Consider the following 13,612-nt stretch of genomic DNA (forward strand, 5'->3'; position numbering starts at 1 on the left):
GCCAAAAATGCAACAATGCCAGCATATTGTAACTTAAAGGTCTTGTTGCCAGTAACTAAGCCTTATTCCAACCTTGTAGAATTGTGAGAAAACTGCAAATTATTAGTGATTTGGGGAAAGGGTGTGTGACCATTTGGGGAACCCCAGAGGGCCAGATTGGCACCCCATGTGGGCTGGATTTGGCACACAGGTCTGAGGTTCCCCAACATAGAAAAGCCTCCTTTAGCTCAGTGTATGCAGTAGAGAGCATGCGTTCAGTTCAGATGTTACATATAGGTCTGTTTGGTAATACCGTAGGAGGTGAATGTTACGTTATACCATTTTAATTTTCCAGACCAACATTACAGGATGCAGTGGCGATGCCTGCTGGTTCTCTTCAAGGAGAATATCCACAATCCTGCCAAGATGATTATTCTGAGCAAGACAAGTTAATGGCGAGGTTCAAACGCCCAAGGATAAAGGGAAGCGGCAAATAGATCGCACAGTACATTGCAGTCATTATTTGTCTCATAAGGACCATTAGATGCCGATAGCTGTTTCTTTTTTAGACCTCTGGGCACGTGTGAGAATTTGAGAGACTGCTGTGGACACCAACACAACATGGCTCCCATGGAGGATGTGGTGAGTCACATAATGGCTGCCATGGGAGCCTGGCTAGTCAAAAAGTGAGCTAAAGAGGTGTGTGGAGCAGGGAGTGAGAAATAGTGAGAATAGAGGCAGGGAGGGAGCAGAAATAGCAAGACAAAGAGGTAACGGAAGAGAAAGAACAAGGCTAGAGGCTAAAAAGGGAGAGAAAGAAGACTACCCTAACCACACCTAAAAAAAGTTATTGTAGAGCTGGAAAAAGTGTAGAACGGGGAAACTAAAATGATCCAGGGGTGGAGCATCTCCCCTATGAGAGAAGGTTACAACAGCTGGGATTGTTAGCTTGGAAAAAAGGAGGGTAAGGGGAGACATGATAGAACGCAACAAAATTATGCATGGTGTGGAGAATGGGGGCAGGGAGACATTTTTCTCCCTCAAAGTACTAGAACCCAGGGTCATCCTATAAGCTGATTGGTGGGAGCTTCAGGACAGATAAAAGGAAGGAGTTCTTCACGTAGTGCATTGTTAAACTATGGAATTCGCTACCATAGGATGTAGTGACGGCCACCAATTTGGATGGCTTTAAAAGGGGGTTGGGCAAATTCCTGGAGGAAAAAGCTATCAATGGCACTTAGTCCTGATGGCTCTGTGCTACCTCCAGTACCAGAGGCAGTGAGCGTATGTACACCAGTTGCTGGGGGACATGGGTGGGAGGGTGCTGTTGTGCTCATGCCCTGCTTGTGAGTTTCTCATTGACAGCTGGTTGGCCACTGTGTGAGCAGAATGCTGGACTAGATGGACCCTTGGTCCGATCCAGCATGGCTCTTCTTATGTTCTTATTTTACTAGGTTTTTTAATTTAAAAAATGCTTTTTGAAGGGTCAGGGAGGTGAGAGTTTCATGGGCGTTGTTGGATATGGTGCCAGCGGGTACCATGTTGGGCACCCCTGGTCTAACAAGTTTATATTCAGATTGTTTAATATTAACCAAGGTATTATTTAATAGAAGCATCCTATTTGCAGTTTTAAAAATCCAATTTGAAACATACATACTTGTAACAATTTTAAATGCCATGCTGGCTTAATTAGACTTGGTGCAAACAGACCTTTTGGTTGCACTAAAGGGTACAGGGATAGGAAAAAGATGGCTGCTCTCCCTATGACAATATACAAACCAGTAGTGATTCAGATTTGTTTCTAGCACAAGCAGTCCCTACTATTCTAGCTCTGCAACAGCCAGCTTACAACCCACCTGATCAAACTGACCACAGGGTCAAATTGCTTCTCTACCATGTCACTGAATTTGTGCCCAGAGTCCTCTTTTCTTAATGGCATGTTTCTTTTTGAGCATAACATCTGATGAGTCTACCCTTATGAATTATTGCTGGGTGTATGCACACGTCCTAATTATACATCTCTTGTGAGGTTCCCTTATATATGTATTAATAGAGTAAAATGGTGTGTATGTGTGCGTGTTTGTGTAAAAATGCTGGGAGTAACTTCTGCTCAAGTCAGCAGAGCATATAGAAATCTGGACTTGAACTTGAGGCCCATGTCCCTGTTTGGTAATACCGTAGGAGGGTAATGTTACGTTATACCATTTTATGTTTCCAGAAAAAAGATTACGAGAAGCAGTGGCGATGCCTGCTGATTCTCTCCAAGTAGAATAGCCACAGTCTTGCCAAGATGATTATCCTGAGCAAGACAGGATAATGGCGAGGTTAAAACACCCAAGGATAAAGGGAAGCGGCAAATAGACTGCGCAGTACATTGTCTGCAGTCATTACTTGTCTAATAAGGACCATTAGAGGCCCATAGCCTTTTCTTCAGTCCCTTAACTCTTTTAGCTGCTCATTATCCAGTTGATGATAACCTTAAATCCTTACATTATAGCTCTTAAGGATTGTAATTATGCACTATGATGAATCCTCTTTCTGCCAGGAGGGTGTGTGGGAGGGTTTTCTTTAAAACAGTGTCTCAAAAACAGGAGTTGTATCCCCTCGTGTTGCCAGTCTCTCTTTTTTCTTGGGTTTGTTTTCTGTCTCGGAAACAAAGTCAACATTTCTCTCTCACCTTCCCAAGTTCCCAGTGTTCTAACATAGCCCTTTTTCTAACAGTGTTTCTGCTTTTCTTAACTTGCTGATGGCATCATAAGAACATAAGAGCCATGCTGGATCAGACCAAGGGTCCGTCTAGTCCAGCATTCTGTTCACACAGTGGCCAACCAGCTGTTGACTGGGACCCCCCAAGCAGGACACACGAGTGCAACAGCGCCCTCCCACCCATGTTCCCCAGCAGCTGGTGTACATAGGCATGTTGTTGTTGTTCAGTCGTTCAGTTGTGTCCGACCCTTCGTGACCCCATGGACCATAGCACGTCAGGCCTTCCTGTCCTGCGCTGTCTCCCGGAGTGTGCTCAAGTCCATATTCATTGCATCGGTGATGCTATTTAGCCATCTCATCCTCTGCTGTCCCCTTCTCCTTTTGCCTTCGTACATAGGCATACTGCCTCTGATACTGGAGGTAGCATAGAGGCATCAGGACTAGTAGCCATGAATAGCCTACTTCTCCAGGAATTTGTCTAACCCCATTTTAAAGCCATTCAAATTGGTGGCCATCACTTCGTTTTGTGATAGCGAATTCTGTAGTTCAGCTATGTGCTGTGTGATCATTCACTGGGGGCAGGGGGGAGCTGTAAAGTAAAGGCTGACTTTTGTAAGTCTTGATCTCTTTTTTGTTTGTGTAATACATTATATTCCTTCTCTTTGAAGCTTTTACAGTACACCAAGGTGTAGAATACTCCACTGCACAGATGTAAAAATAGCTGTGCTGAATCATTGATCTCAGGGATAGGGTCTGCTGGAGTAGCTGTTCAGCTTGTTATTTGGGATCTCCCAACGCAGGGAGGGAGGGAGATTATGCGCGGTGTGCACCATGATTATGCACGGTGTGGAGAAAGTGTACAGGGAGACATTTTTCTCCCTCTGTCATAATACTTGCACCCAGTGGGGGTCATCCCATGAAGCTGATTGGTGGGAGATTCAGCATAGATAAAAGGAAGGACTTCTTCACACAGTGCAGAGTCGAACTATGGAATCACGAAATGTAATGATGGCCACCAATTTGGATGACTTTAAAAGGGGATTGGACAAATTCATGAAGGGTAAGGCTATGCATGGCTGCTAGTTCTGATGGCTCTATGCTACCCCCAGTATCAGAGGCGGTATGTCTATGTACACCAGTTGCTGTGGAATACAAGTGGGGGAGGGTGCTATTGGACTCATATCCTGCTTGGGGGTTTCCTGTCAACAGCTGGTTGGCCACTGTGTGAACAGAATGCTGGGCTAGATGGACCTTGGTCTGATCTATCATGGCTGTTATGTTCTTTAGAGGCATCATGAGCTCCAACTAAACTTTATTTGGAGGGGGGATATACAAAAACTAATAACAAAACAGATGTACAAACACAGTATAGCAGTCTTAAGGATGTAAGACTGGTTATCTTATGGCGTCACTGTCCTTATCATAACATTGATAGCTTTATATGAGTTGTCCTAGAATGATTTCCATTATTTTGGAAACATTGGTGAACACTAGCAGCGGAACCTGTTGAGAGTGTTACTTTGGGCAGGGGGAGGATAAATGGGTATGCTTGATTGGGGTTTAGTTTTTTTTTACAGTTGCCTGGATTGCTCACCTCACTTTTCACATTATCAGCCACGTTTTACATCAGCGTAATGGAATGGCTTCAGTTTTGTACTTCTGGAATGTTCTTTTGGAACTGGATATTTTTTTCCTGGCACTGCACATTTTGTGTGTGGTTGCACATTTAGTACATGTAAAAAACCCACAAAAGTAGCTGTGCTGGTCTATGAGGAAAATATTCAAAATCCACAATTAGGCAATACTTTTATTAGGACCAAACAAAATTCCACAAAATTTTGCAAGCTTTCAAGTTCTCCAGAACTCTTCATCAAGCTAAGTGGTACAAAAATGGGGGAAGAAACCAAGTATGAAAATTTGACCAGGTCTTACGATCATGAAGTCTGCAGTTTAGAAAGATCCAGTCTCAAAATGGAGATTTGCAGTAATCTGATACCTGCAACACTTACCACTGACTAATTCATTCGGACTGCAGATCTCCCTTTAGAGACCTCTGCTGTTTCTCAATAGGTAGATCTGCTCTCTAGACAATGTCTTTCCACCTATAGCAAAACCCTCATTTCTTTCCTTGGCTCACTTCACCCCACCATGAAGGACATGGCTTATTATTTGGTGAGTGGGGATGACCTACTCAGCTTACTCTTAGACACTAACTTCTGAGGAGCTCCGTTGCACACAGTCTCAGCTCCACTAAAAGAGAGAGGGAGAACACCCATCCAGAATTTGCAAAGAGCGTGGAAACTTGCACGTTCTTGTAAAACTATATACACAAACATACATATATCCCAACAACGCCCTCTTAGGGATGGACGGACTGTAAAATCCGCTCCATCTGTGTTTTGTGGATTGTCAGGCGCCTTTTTGTTTTGCCTCCCACTCATAGACGGATGTGATTTTTTCATCACGTGGAAAAATACGCAAGTAATTCCGTAAGAGGTTTCTGTCAGGGTTGGATTGGACCCCTTAGAGCCCCAAAGCAGTTCTGATTCTGAGGAAGAGAGAGAAACCGTGGGAGAGGAACCTGCGCGCTGTTCAGAGGCGCCACTGGAGGGAAAGCCCCTCCCTGCTCACATTCCTGAGAATGGTAGTGACCCTGGCAGGCAGAGGGAGGGACAACTGGAGCTTTGGGACGCTAGGCACTGGCGAAGGGACAAGCGGGAGATGGAGGGTGCCGAGAAGAGGCGCTTAGCCCGCTTGGCGTGATGTCAACAGCTGTGCCCCGATGCCCCGCGGGAAAGGGGTGGACTTTCGCTTCCTAGCCCTTAAGTTCAGAGGTTTCCCACCGTTACCCTCCAAATGGAGATCAACTGATTCACTAAGGCTAGAAACCTCTAGTAGGCAGCTCTCTTAAGTTTCCTTCATTAGGCTCCTGCAATTAGCATCTGTAAGTGTCATTAGGTTGAATGGAAATAAAACTTTGGAAAAGAGCCCTATCGTCTTGTGTGTTGATTCTGGCTACTTGAGGATTTCAGAAGGCAGCAAGGGCGCTCCTGACAGTTTCATAACAATTCACATAATTTACCTCGGCACGTAACATTTAACGTATTGTTCCCCATTCCATTCAACTTTTCCTCAGCAAAAATTTGCATATTTTCCTACGAATATGCATACATTTCAGGAAGTAAAAACTGAAAGTCTGTGGACTGTATGTGGCCTGAGGGGGTCGCTCCGCAGTGGATTGCGCAGGTCTGATTCTTAGAAATTTGAGCTCGTTTTAGTTCATCTGGAATTTCTCCAGCATCCCTGCCCCTTCTAGATCTTAAAAAATTGAATTGCTGCTACAATCAACATCACAGTCTGTCCACCCCCCCCCCCCATATTTCCCTAAATTAACCAACACACCAGGAGACTTGATAAGAACACTGGAGTACAGTGCAGGGTTGTCAAACTACTATAACCCGCTGCTGCTGCCCCTGCTGCCCCCATAAAATGAGAATGATGGGAATAACAACATTGGGCTACCTTGCAGGGCTGATGTTACCCACACACCCTCAGCCACAGCGCTGCCTCCTGGAATGTAGACATAATGAACTTTATCCGCACACATTGTCAGGGTAATTTTTTAAATGTTTACGAACTCAGAAAAAAAATTTAAGACCTGAGTTAAAAAGATCATGAACTCCAGTCTTTGATCTTACCTTTTCTTTTTGGTTAGATGGACTACTGTCCAATCTGAGCAATGCTGAAACCCTGGATTTCTGAACTGGGTTTTTTGAGGCAGCAGTCACTTCCCACCAGGAAAGACCCTTCTTTAAAACGAACCAGGTAGTTCCTGCTCCAGAAAGTGGGTATGTCGAATGTTACGACATTCATTGGCTAAAAGCTTTGAAAGGCGGGGGCAGGCTACTTTTGCTTACAAAACAAATGGGCAGAATAGTGGCTGTGCATTTTGCCTTATAGCTCAGGTTCTGGCTAGAGACTTTTTTTTTGTAATGAAAGCTGATAACCTGGGAATTATGGCACATCCAGGGTGGTGCTATTGCCCCCTCCCTTGCCTCTTTTTGTGGATGCCCATAGATGGAAGTTTCCATCCATGCTACTGTGTTCTAAAAAGCCTTCCATGAAAACAAATGTTCTGCAGTTTGCAAAATTATGTAAGCTGATTAATTTGTTTACTCCTCCACATAAAAGAATGTTCCCATCTGCCTATTTTCTGAAACAATTTGCCCTTCAGATGCAGTTACCAGTTGAAAATTCTGACCTTCTTGGGCCTAAAAGATGGTGGCTGAATGCTGAAAGCATTCTCTGTTGGAGAGGATGTGGATTTCAGTAGATTAAGCCTCAAGTGGGTCGAAGGGGAGCCACTGATCTTTTCTGTACAACTAGAGAGGAAGAAGGGATTGGCGGGTTGAGTTGAGCCTGTTGTGACAAGGTTGGATCTTAAGTTGGATTTTGAATGAAGCAGGGACTAGCTAAAAGGGAATCCTCAAAGCTGCACAGTATTAAAAGGAAAGGTTCCTCCTGTGCAAGCACCGAGTCATTGCTGACTCCTAGAGGGACGCTGCTTTCGCTGGTGTTTTCATGGCAGACTGTAGTGGGGTGGTTTGACATTGACTTCCCCAGTCGTGACTACCTTTCCCCCAGCAAGCTGGGTACTCATTTTACTGACCTTGGAAGGATAGAAGGCTGAGTCAACCTGAGCTGGCTACCTGGGACCCAGCTTCTGCTGGGATCGAACTCAGGTCGTGGGGAGAGTTTCAGTTGCAATACTGCCACCTACCATTCTGCGCTACACGAGGCTCTACAGTATTAAAACACAGACATAAAACAAACAATGTTTTTCTCTTTATTGGCTGACCTTTTTACGAAACCAAGGGACTTTGAATCTTGGCACACTTAGCACCTACTGTGGACTGTAAAATCAGCAGGAGTACGCAACCTGCCCTCCAGATGTTACGCATGACAACTTCCATGATCCCTGACCATTGGCCCTGCTGGCTGCGGCATATGGAAGTTATAGTCCAAAACATCCTCAATTGGTAGATGTGTATACGCACACATGGGCGCAAGCAGAAGAAGAATGAAGCCCAGTGTGCATGTAATGGTAAGTCAGAATTGCTGAAAATTCTGGCTTATTTATGAGCGGCATTTTCGTGCAGGCTTCCCAGTTGCTTGGCTTGTCCTGCCTGCTGGTGTGGCTAAATAAAATAGGAAACCTGTGTTGGTGGTTTGTTTAGCCTTACATTCAAACTGAGATTCTGGGTTTGTCGTTCCCAAACAAACCAGGAAGTCGAAGCCAAGAATAAACCCTGTCTTCAGATTCTGCTTGTTTGGAGAATGGTATGCCAGGTACCTTGGTTCGAATGTAGTGCTAGTTACCACTGGAGGTTTCCTGCTCTGTTTAGCTGCTCCCACTGGCAGGAGGAGGTAAGAGCTTTAAGTGTGGTGGCCCCCTTCCTGTAGAACTCCCTGCCTTCGGAGGTCAGGCAGGCACCAACGTTGTGTCGCTTCCGGTGCCTCCTGAAGACATGGTTATTTCGAGAGGCCTTCCTTGAGTGACCAGCTGCGGTTTATTAAATTTAGAAATGGTTTCTTCTAAAATATTTTAATTCTTTTAACTGGTGTTTTATTCTTTTATCTTTGCTGTTCACTGCTACAAAATCTTTTGATGTGGAGTGGTATATAAATATTGTAAATAAATAATAAATAAATCTAAGAGCCAGTGTAGTGCAGAGGATAGAGTGCCGGTCTAGGACTGGGCAGACCCGAGTTCAAATCCTCCATGAAGCGCACTGGATGACCTCAAGCAAGTCGCTATCTCTCAGCCTAACGTCCTTCAGAGGGTTGTTGTGAGGATAAAATGGGAGGGGCAGAGAACCATGTGCACTGTCTTGAGCCTTTTGGAGGAAAGGCAGGATATAAACATCAGTAAATACATTACTACAAGGGGAAGGCAGAAAATCCAGCAATGCTAGAGATGGGTTGATGCCATTACTATGCAAAGCATAAATATGTAAAACATCCAATCAGAGTGAGTGTGATACACTCCCAGTTGGTAATGGCATCGCAAGATGAGCAGTACACTTAAAGGACAGTTACTTTCTGCAGTTGGCAAACCACTCCCAGTCTTGGTTAATCTTAAGCACTGTAGCGCTGATAGAGAAATAAAATAAATAAATAAATAAATAAATAATACTGTTAAATCTGCAAATGGATATAGTAGGGTAAGCCAGATGCAGAAGAGAAGACAAAGCTCCTGCATCTTCACTAGTTGTGTGGAAGATGGAATTTCAGCAGGTGTAGTTTGGATCTGGCCACATGAGGATGCAGGTGTTGTGCACATTTATGTATGTGTATGCTCAGGCCCCAGAGCTCTCTTCAGGTGCCCCAAAAAGTTGTGGGGCTTGCAACATTGCCCCTGTGAAAGGCAAGCGGTATGCAACCTCTAGATCGGGGTGGGCCAACTTCTGTGGGTCTGAGGACCATTTTTGCCCACTCCCAGACTGCACTCTGTGGTAGGGATGTACGGACTGTGTAAAACCTGTTCCGTCTGTATTTCGCCGATTGTGCTGTTGTCCGCTCACAGACGGATGCAAATGTTTTCGTTGTGCGGAAAAATACGCAAATAATTCCATAAGAGGTTTTGTAACAATTTACATAGTTTAGCTGACTATGTAACTTTTAGCATATTGGTCCCCATTCCGTTCAACTATTCAGCAGAAACATGCGTATTTTCTTATGAATAAATATGCACAAATTTTAGGAAAGTAAAAAAACCCTGAAAAACCTGAAAGTTCACAGACTCCATGTGACCTGAGGGGGTCACTCCACAGCTGATTCCGCAGGTCAGATTCTTCAAAATCTGAGCTTATTTTAGTCCATCTCGAATTTCTCCAGCTTCCCTACTCTGTGGGGGTGCTAGGAAAATCGTTTCAGGGTGGTAGTGCTATGTAGTGCTAAAGTTTTATTTTATTTATTTATTTCATTTCTATACCGCCCAATAGCCGAAGGTCTCTGGGTGGTTCACAAAAACTAAAACCAAACAACACACAATAAAACAATTTAAAATATATAGAACATTAAAACCACAATATAACAATACAACCACAATAAAACCTAGCAGCAGTACAGGAGTTTAAAATACAGATTTAAAACAGCAAAGATAAAAATTTAGAAAGCTAAAATGCCTGGGAAAATAAGAAGGTCTTCACCTGGCGCCGAAAGGAGTACAATGTAGGCGCCAGGCGAACCTCACTAGGGAGCTCATTCCAGAGCCGGGGTGCCACAACAGAAAAAGCCCTCCTCCTAGTAGCCACCCGCCTCACTTCCTTTGGCAGGGGCTCACGGAGAAGGGCCTCTGATGATGACCTTAAGGTCCGGGCAGGCATATATGGGAGGAGGCGATCCTTCAGGTAACCTGGCCCCAAGCCGTTAAGGGCTTTGAATGTTAACACCTGCACTTTGAATCGGGCCTGGAAATGGACTGGCAGCCAGTGCAGCTGGAAAAGTACTGGCATAATATGAGCTCGCAGGCCAGTCCCTGTTAACAATCTTGCTGCCCTATTTTGGACCAGCTGAAGTTTCCGGACCGTTTTCAAAGGCAGCCCCACGTATAACGCATTGCAGTAATCCAGACGAGAAGTTATCAGAGCATGGATAACTGTAGCTAGGCTATCTCTGTCCAGATAAGGGCGTAGTTGGTATACCAGCCTAAGTTGATAAAAAGTGCTCCGTGCCACTGAGTTCACCTGTGCCTCAAGTGACAGTTCTGGATCCAAGAGCACCCCCAAACTACGAACCTGATCCTTTAGGGGGAGTGCAACTCCCTCCAGAACAGGTTGAATATCACCTAGCCGGGCAGACGAACCACCCACTAACAGTACCTCCGTTTTGTCTGGATTGAGTTTCAGTTTATTGGCCCTCATCCAGTCCATTACCGTGCCCAGGCAGTGGTTCAGAACAGCCACTGCCTTACCTGGTTTTGATGAAAAAGAGAGGTAGAGCTGGGTGTCATCCGCATATTGATGGCACCTCAGCCCACACCTCCGGATAACCTCCCCCAGCGGTTTCATGTAGATGTTAAACAGCATGGGGGATAAAAGAGAGCCCTGTGGAACCCCATGGCATGAATTGCCATGGCACAGAGCAATAATCCCCCAGCACCACCTTCTGGAATCGGCCATCCAAGTAGGAGCGGAACCACTGTAGTGCAGTGCCTCCAACTCCCAACCCAGACAACCTATCCAGAAGGATACCATGGTCGATGGTATCGAAAGCCGCTGAGAGGTCCAGGAGAATCAACAGGGTCGCACTCCCCCTGTCCCTCTCCCGGCAGAGGTCATCCCACAGGGCGACCAAGGCAGTTTCCGTTCCAAAACCAGGCCTGAGGCCCGAATGAAATGGATCTAGATAATCCGTTTCATTCAAGAGTGCCTGGAGCTGTCCTACAACCACCCGCTCAAGCACCTTGCCCTGGAAGGGGATGTTGGCCACTGGCCTATAATTGTTAACATCCTCTGGGTCCAGGTTAGGCTTTTTCAGGAGTGGTCTAATTACTGCCTCTTTTAAAGCGGCAGGCACCACTCCCTCTCTCAAGGAGGAATTTACAACCTCCTGGACCCAGCCGGACAACCCCTCCTTGTTTGATTTAATAAGCCATGAAGGGCAAGGCATTAATGTTGGCATTAAAAACAACAACCCAGGGTGGTGGTTGTTTTTTTTTTGCTGGTGGTAGGCACTGCGTGTGGCCTGTGTCCTGCACTTTGCCCAACTCTGCTCTAGGTTATGCAGGACTGCTTAAATATTAAGGACCTGGCCATTTGCCTTTACATAACTAACAGGAATTAATGTCTGCTTTAATTTCCAGCTCAAGCCATTCATTTTAGGGAACTCGTGGGCTAAATTCGGTTACAGCACCTGGTCTAACTCAAGTCAGAAGGAAACAAAATCCGAAACCTGACTGAGTATGCCCAGGACATCTTGAGTCCATCCCCATCATAGCAAGCATGTTTGTTTACATGTTTACAAGCATGTTTATTTATTTACATTTGTATATTGCCCCCTATCTAAAATAGATTCTGGTGTGGTGAACGTAAGAGACACAATAGTAAACAAGACTGAAGATTAAAACACCATATTAAAATTATTAAAAACAAAATGCCAATAAAAACTGTGGCTGGTCATTGAAGCTTCCTGGAACAGAGCTGTTTTCAGGAGGCACTGGAAGCAACACAGTGTTGGCTCCTGCCTGACCTCCAGGCAGAGGGAGTTCCAAAGAAAGGGGGTCACCACAATGAAGGCTCTTCTCCTGGTGGACTCTAGTCGGGCCATAGGTCCTTGCGGAACCACCAGAAGCAAGCCCTCTGCTGACCTCAGGGGCCGGGCAGGTTGGAAAGGACAAAGGCGCTGTCTCAGGTATCCTAGTCTCAGGTTGTTTAGGGCCTTGTACACTCGTACTGAAACCTGGCTCAGTAGCCAATGGGCAGCCAGTGTAATTCCCTCAGCAAAGGAGTTGCATGCTGAAAAGGGGCAGCTCAACAGCTGGCTGCTGCATTCTGCACCAGCTCCGGCTTCCCGAGCAGCCTTAAGGGCAGCCCCACATAGAGCACAATGCAGTAATCCAGTCTTGAGGGTAATAGCGGCTGTACCACTGTGGCCAAGCTATCCCTGTCCAGGAGAGGCCGTAGTTGGTGAACTAGCCGAAGCTGGTAAAAGGAACTGGCAGAAACTTAATTTTGCTAAAACCATCATAGATTTTTTTGTTGCCTTTTCAGAGCGGATATAACCCGTTTACTAGTGACTGAACCCCTATGAGTTGTAGGGAGTTGCCTATGTGATCCATGCTGTATTACGCTATCGTTCACAATGGCTGGTGTTCCAGGAAGTCTAATTGCTCTACACCTGTTTCTTTCCTGTTGGAAAACCCATAGGCAGTTTGAATCTATTTCAGAATACGTTTTCGATCTACCTCACAACAAGTGGTACTTATAAAATGATTAGGATCAGGCCTTCAGACCAGATGGGGGCAGTTATGGATCTGTTGTTGAAAAATAATAATAATACTAGTACTAGTAAGTTAAGTCACACACTCTTCTTAAGCCTAGGCTGCTTTCTCCTGTGCTTTTAAAGAATAACAAATCCATGTTGTCATAGAAACTGCAGCTGATTGAAGCATCCAAATGTAAAAGGAGCTTATATATGTGTGTGTATATATATATGGAGCTTTAATGTGTGTGTGTGTGTGTGTGTGTGTGTGTACACACACACACAGAGTTAATGTCACAGAGAAAGCTGTCTTTTTTTTTTTTTTACCCAAGAAGAATATTTCTCAAGATATCATTAGATTTGTGGTTGGCCCAATGCATGAGCATTTTCATTTACATGTGAAGCTAAAAAAGAAGAAGCCGTAATTTGGTATGAAAAGGCATATGGCGGGCTTCATTTTTTTTTCTCTACTCCTTTTTGAGGAATGTAAAGTGCATAAGTATCGCCTGAGTATATTTTGTTTTCCAATCTTTTGTTTAAATCTTTTGAGAGAGCAGCCTTTGTTCAAAACAACAACACAATTTGTACGTTTAAACAATGCACTGATGTAAAATTAAGCAACGGGATTGCCTTGGCTAACAAATGGTCAAGAACCCAAATCTTGGTGTGCATAAATGTTTCTTCCTTTCTCCCTTTCTCATTTGCAACATCTACCGATGAATACTGTATCTCCTTCACCTTCCTTCCATTCACTTCCTCTTTCTCTGGGTAGTAATGCAATTGCTGGGCCTCTGGAGGCATATTGTGAGAGAGCTGTACAGAGCATGCTCCTGAGTACCTACCGTGGGGTTGGAACTCATGGAGAGAGTAAGCTAGGCCTCTCTGAAACCCTCGATGAGAATCCCCAAAGCCAGTACAGACAGACTTGAGGTATGTACGTTTC

The 13,612-nt window shown here is 44.9% G+C and overlaps 1 protein-coding gene across 5 annotated transcripts in view; it reads left to right on the forward strand.

Moving 5' to 3' along the window:
* EHMT1 (euchromatic histone lysine methyltransferase 1) overlaps window positions 1–13,612 on the forward strand; it is a 200,231-nt gene that overhangs the window by 20,511 nt on the left and 166,108 nt on the right. Inside the window, exon 1 of one of the 5 annotated variants that reach the window (XM_084820638.1) lies at window positions 495–621. The exons of 2 other annotated variants lie outside the window; for them this stretch is intronic. Coding sequence is in view for 1 of the 3 variants with exons in the window: in XM_084820629.1 (XP_084676755.1) it covers window positions 13,564–13,599 (36 nt within the window). In the remaining 2 variants the exon portion in view is untranslated. Of the gene's footprint in view, window positions 1–494; window positions 622–10,657; window positions 13,600–13,612 lie in introns of those variants that run through there. 2 more of the 5 variants (XM_084820629.1, XM_084820632.1) reach the window with 2 other exon arrangements.

The sequence above is a fragment of the Heloderma suspectum genome, chromosome 14, assembly GCF_057233095.1.
Source record: "Heloderma suspectum isolate Gila_16-S chromosome 14, 16-S_ref, whole genome shotgun sequence".
NCBI lineage: Eukaryota > Metazoa > Chordata > Lepidosauria > Squamata > Helodermatidae > Heloderma > Heloderma suspectum.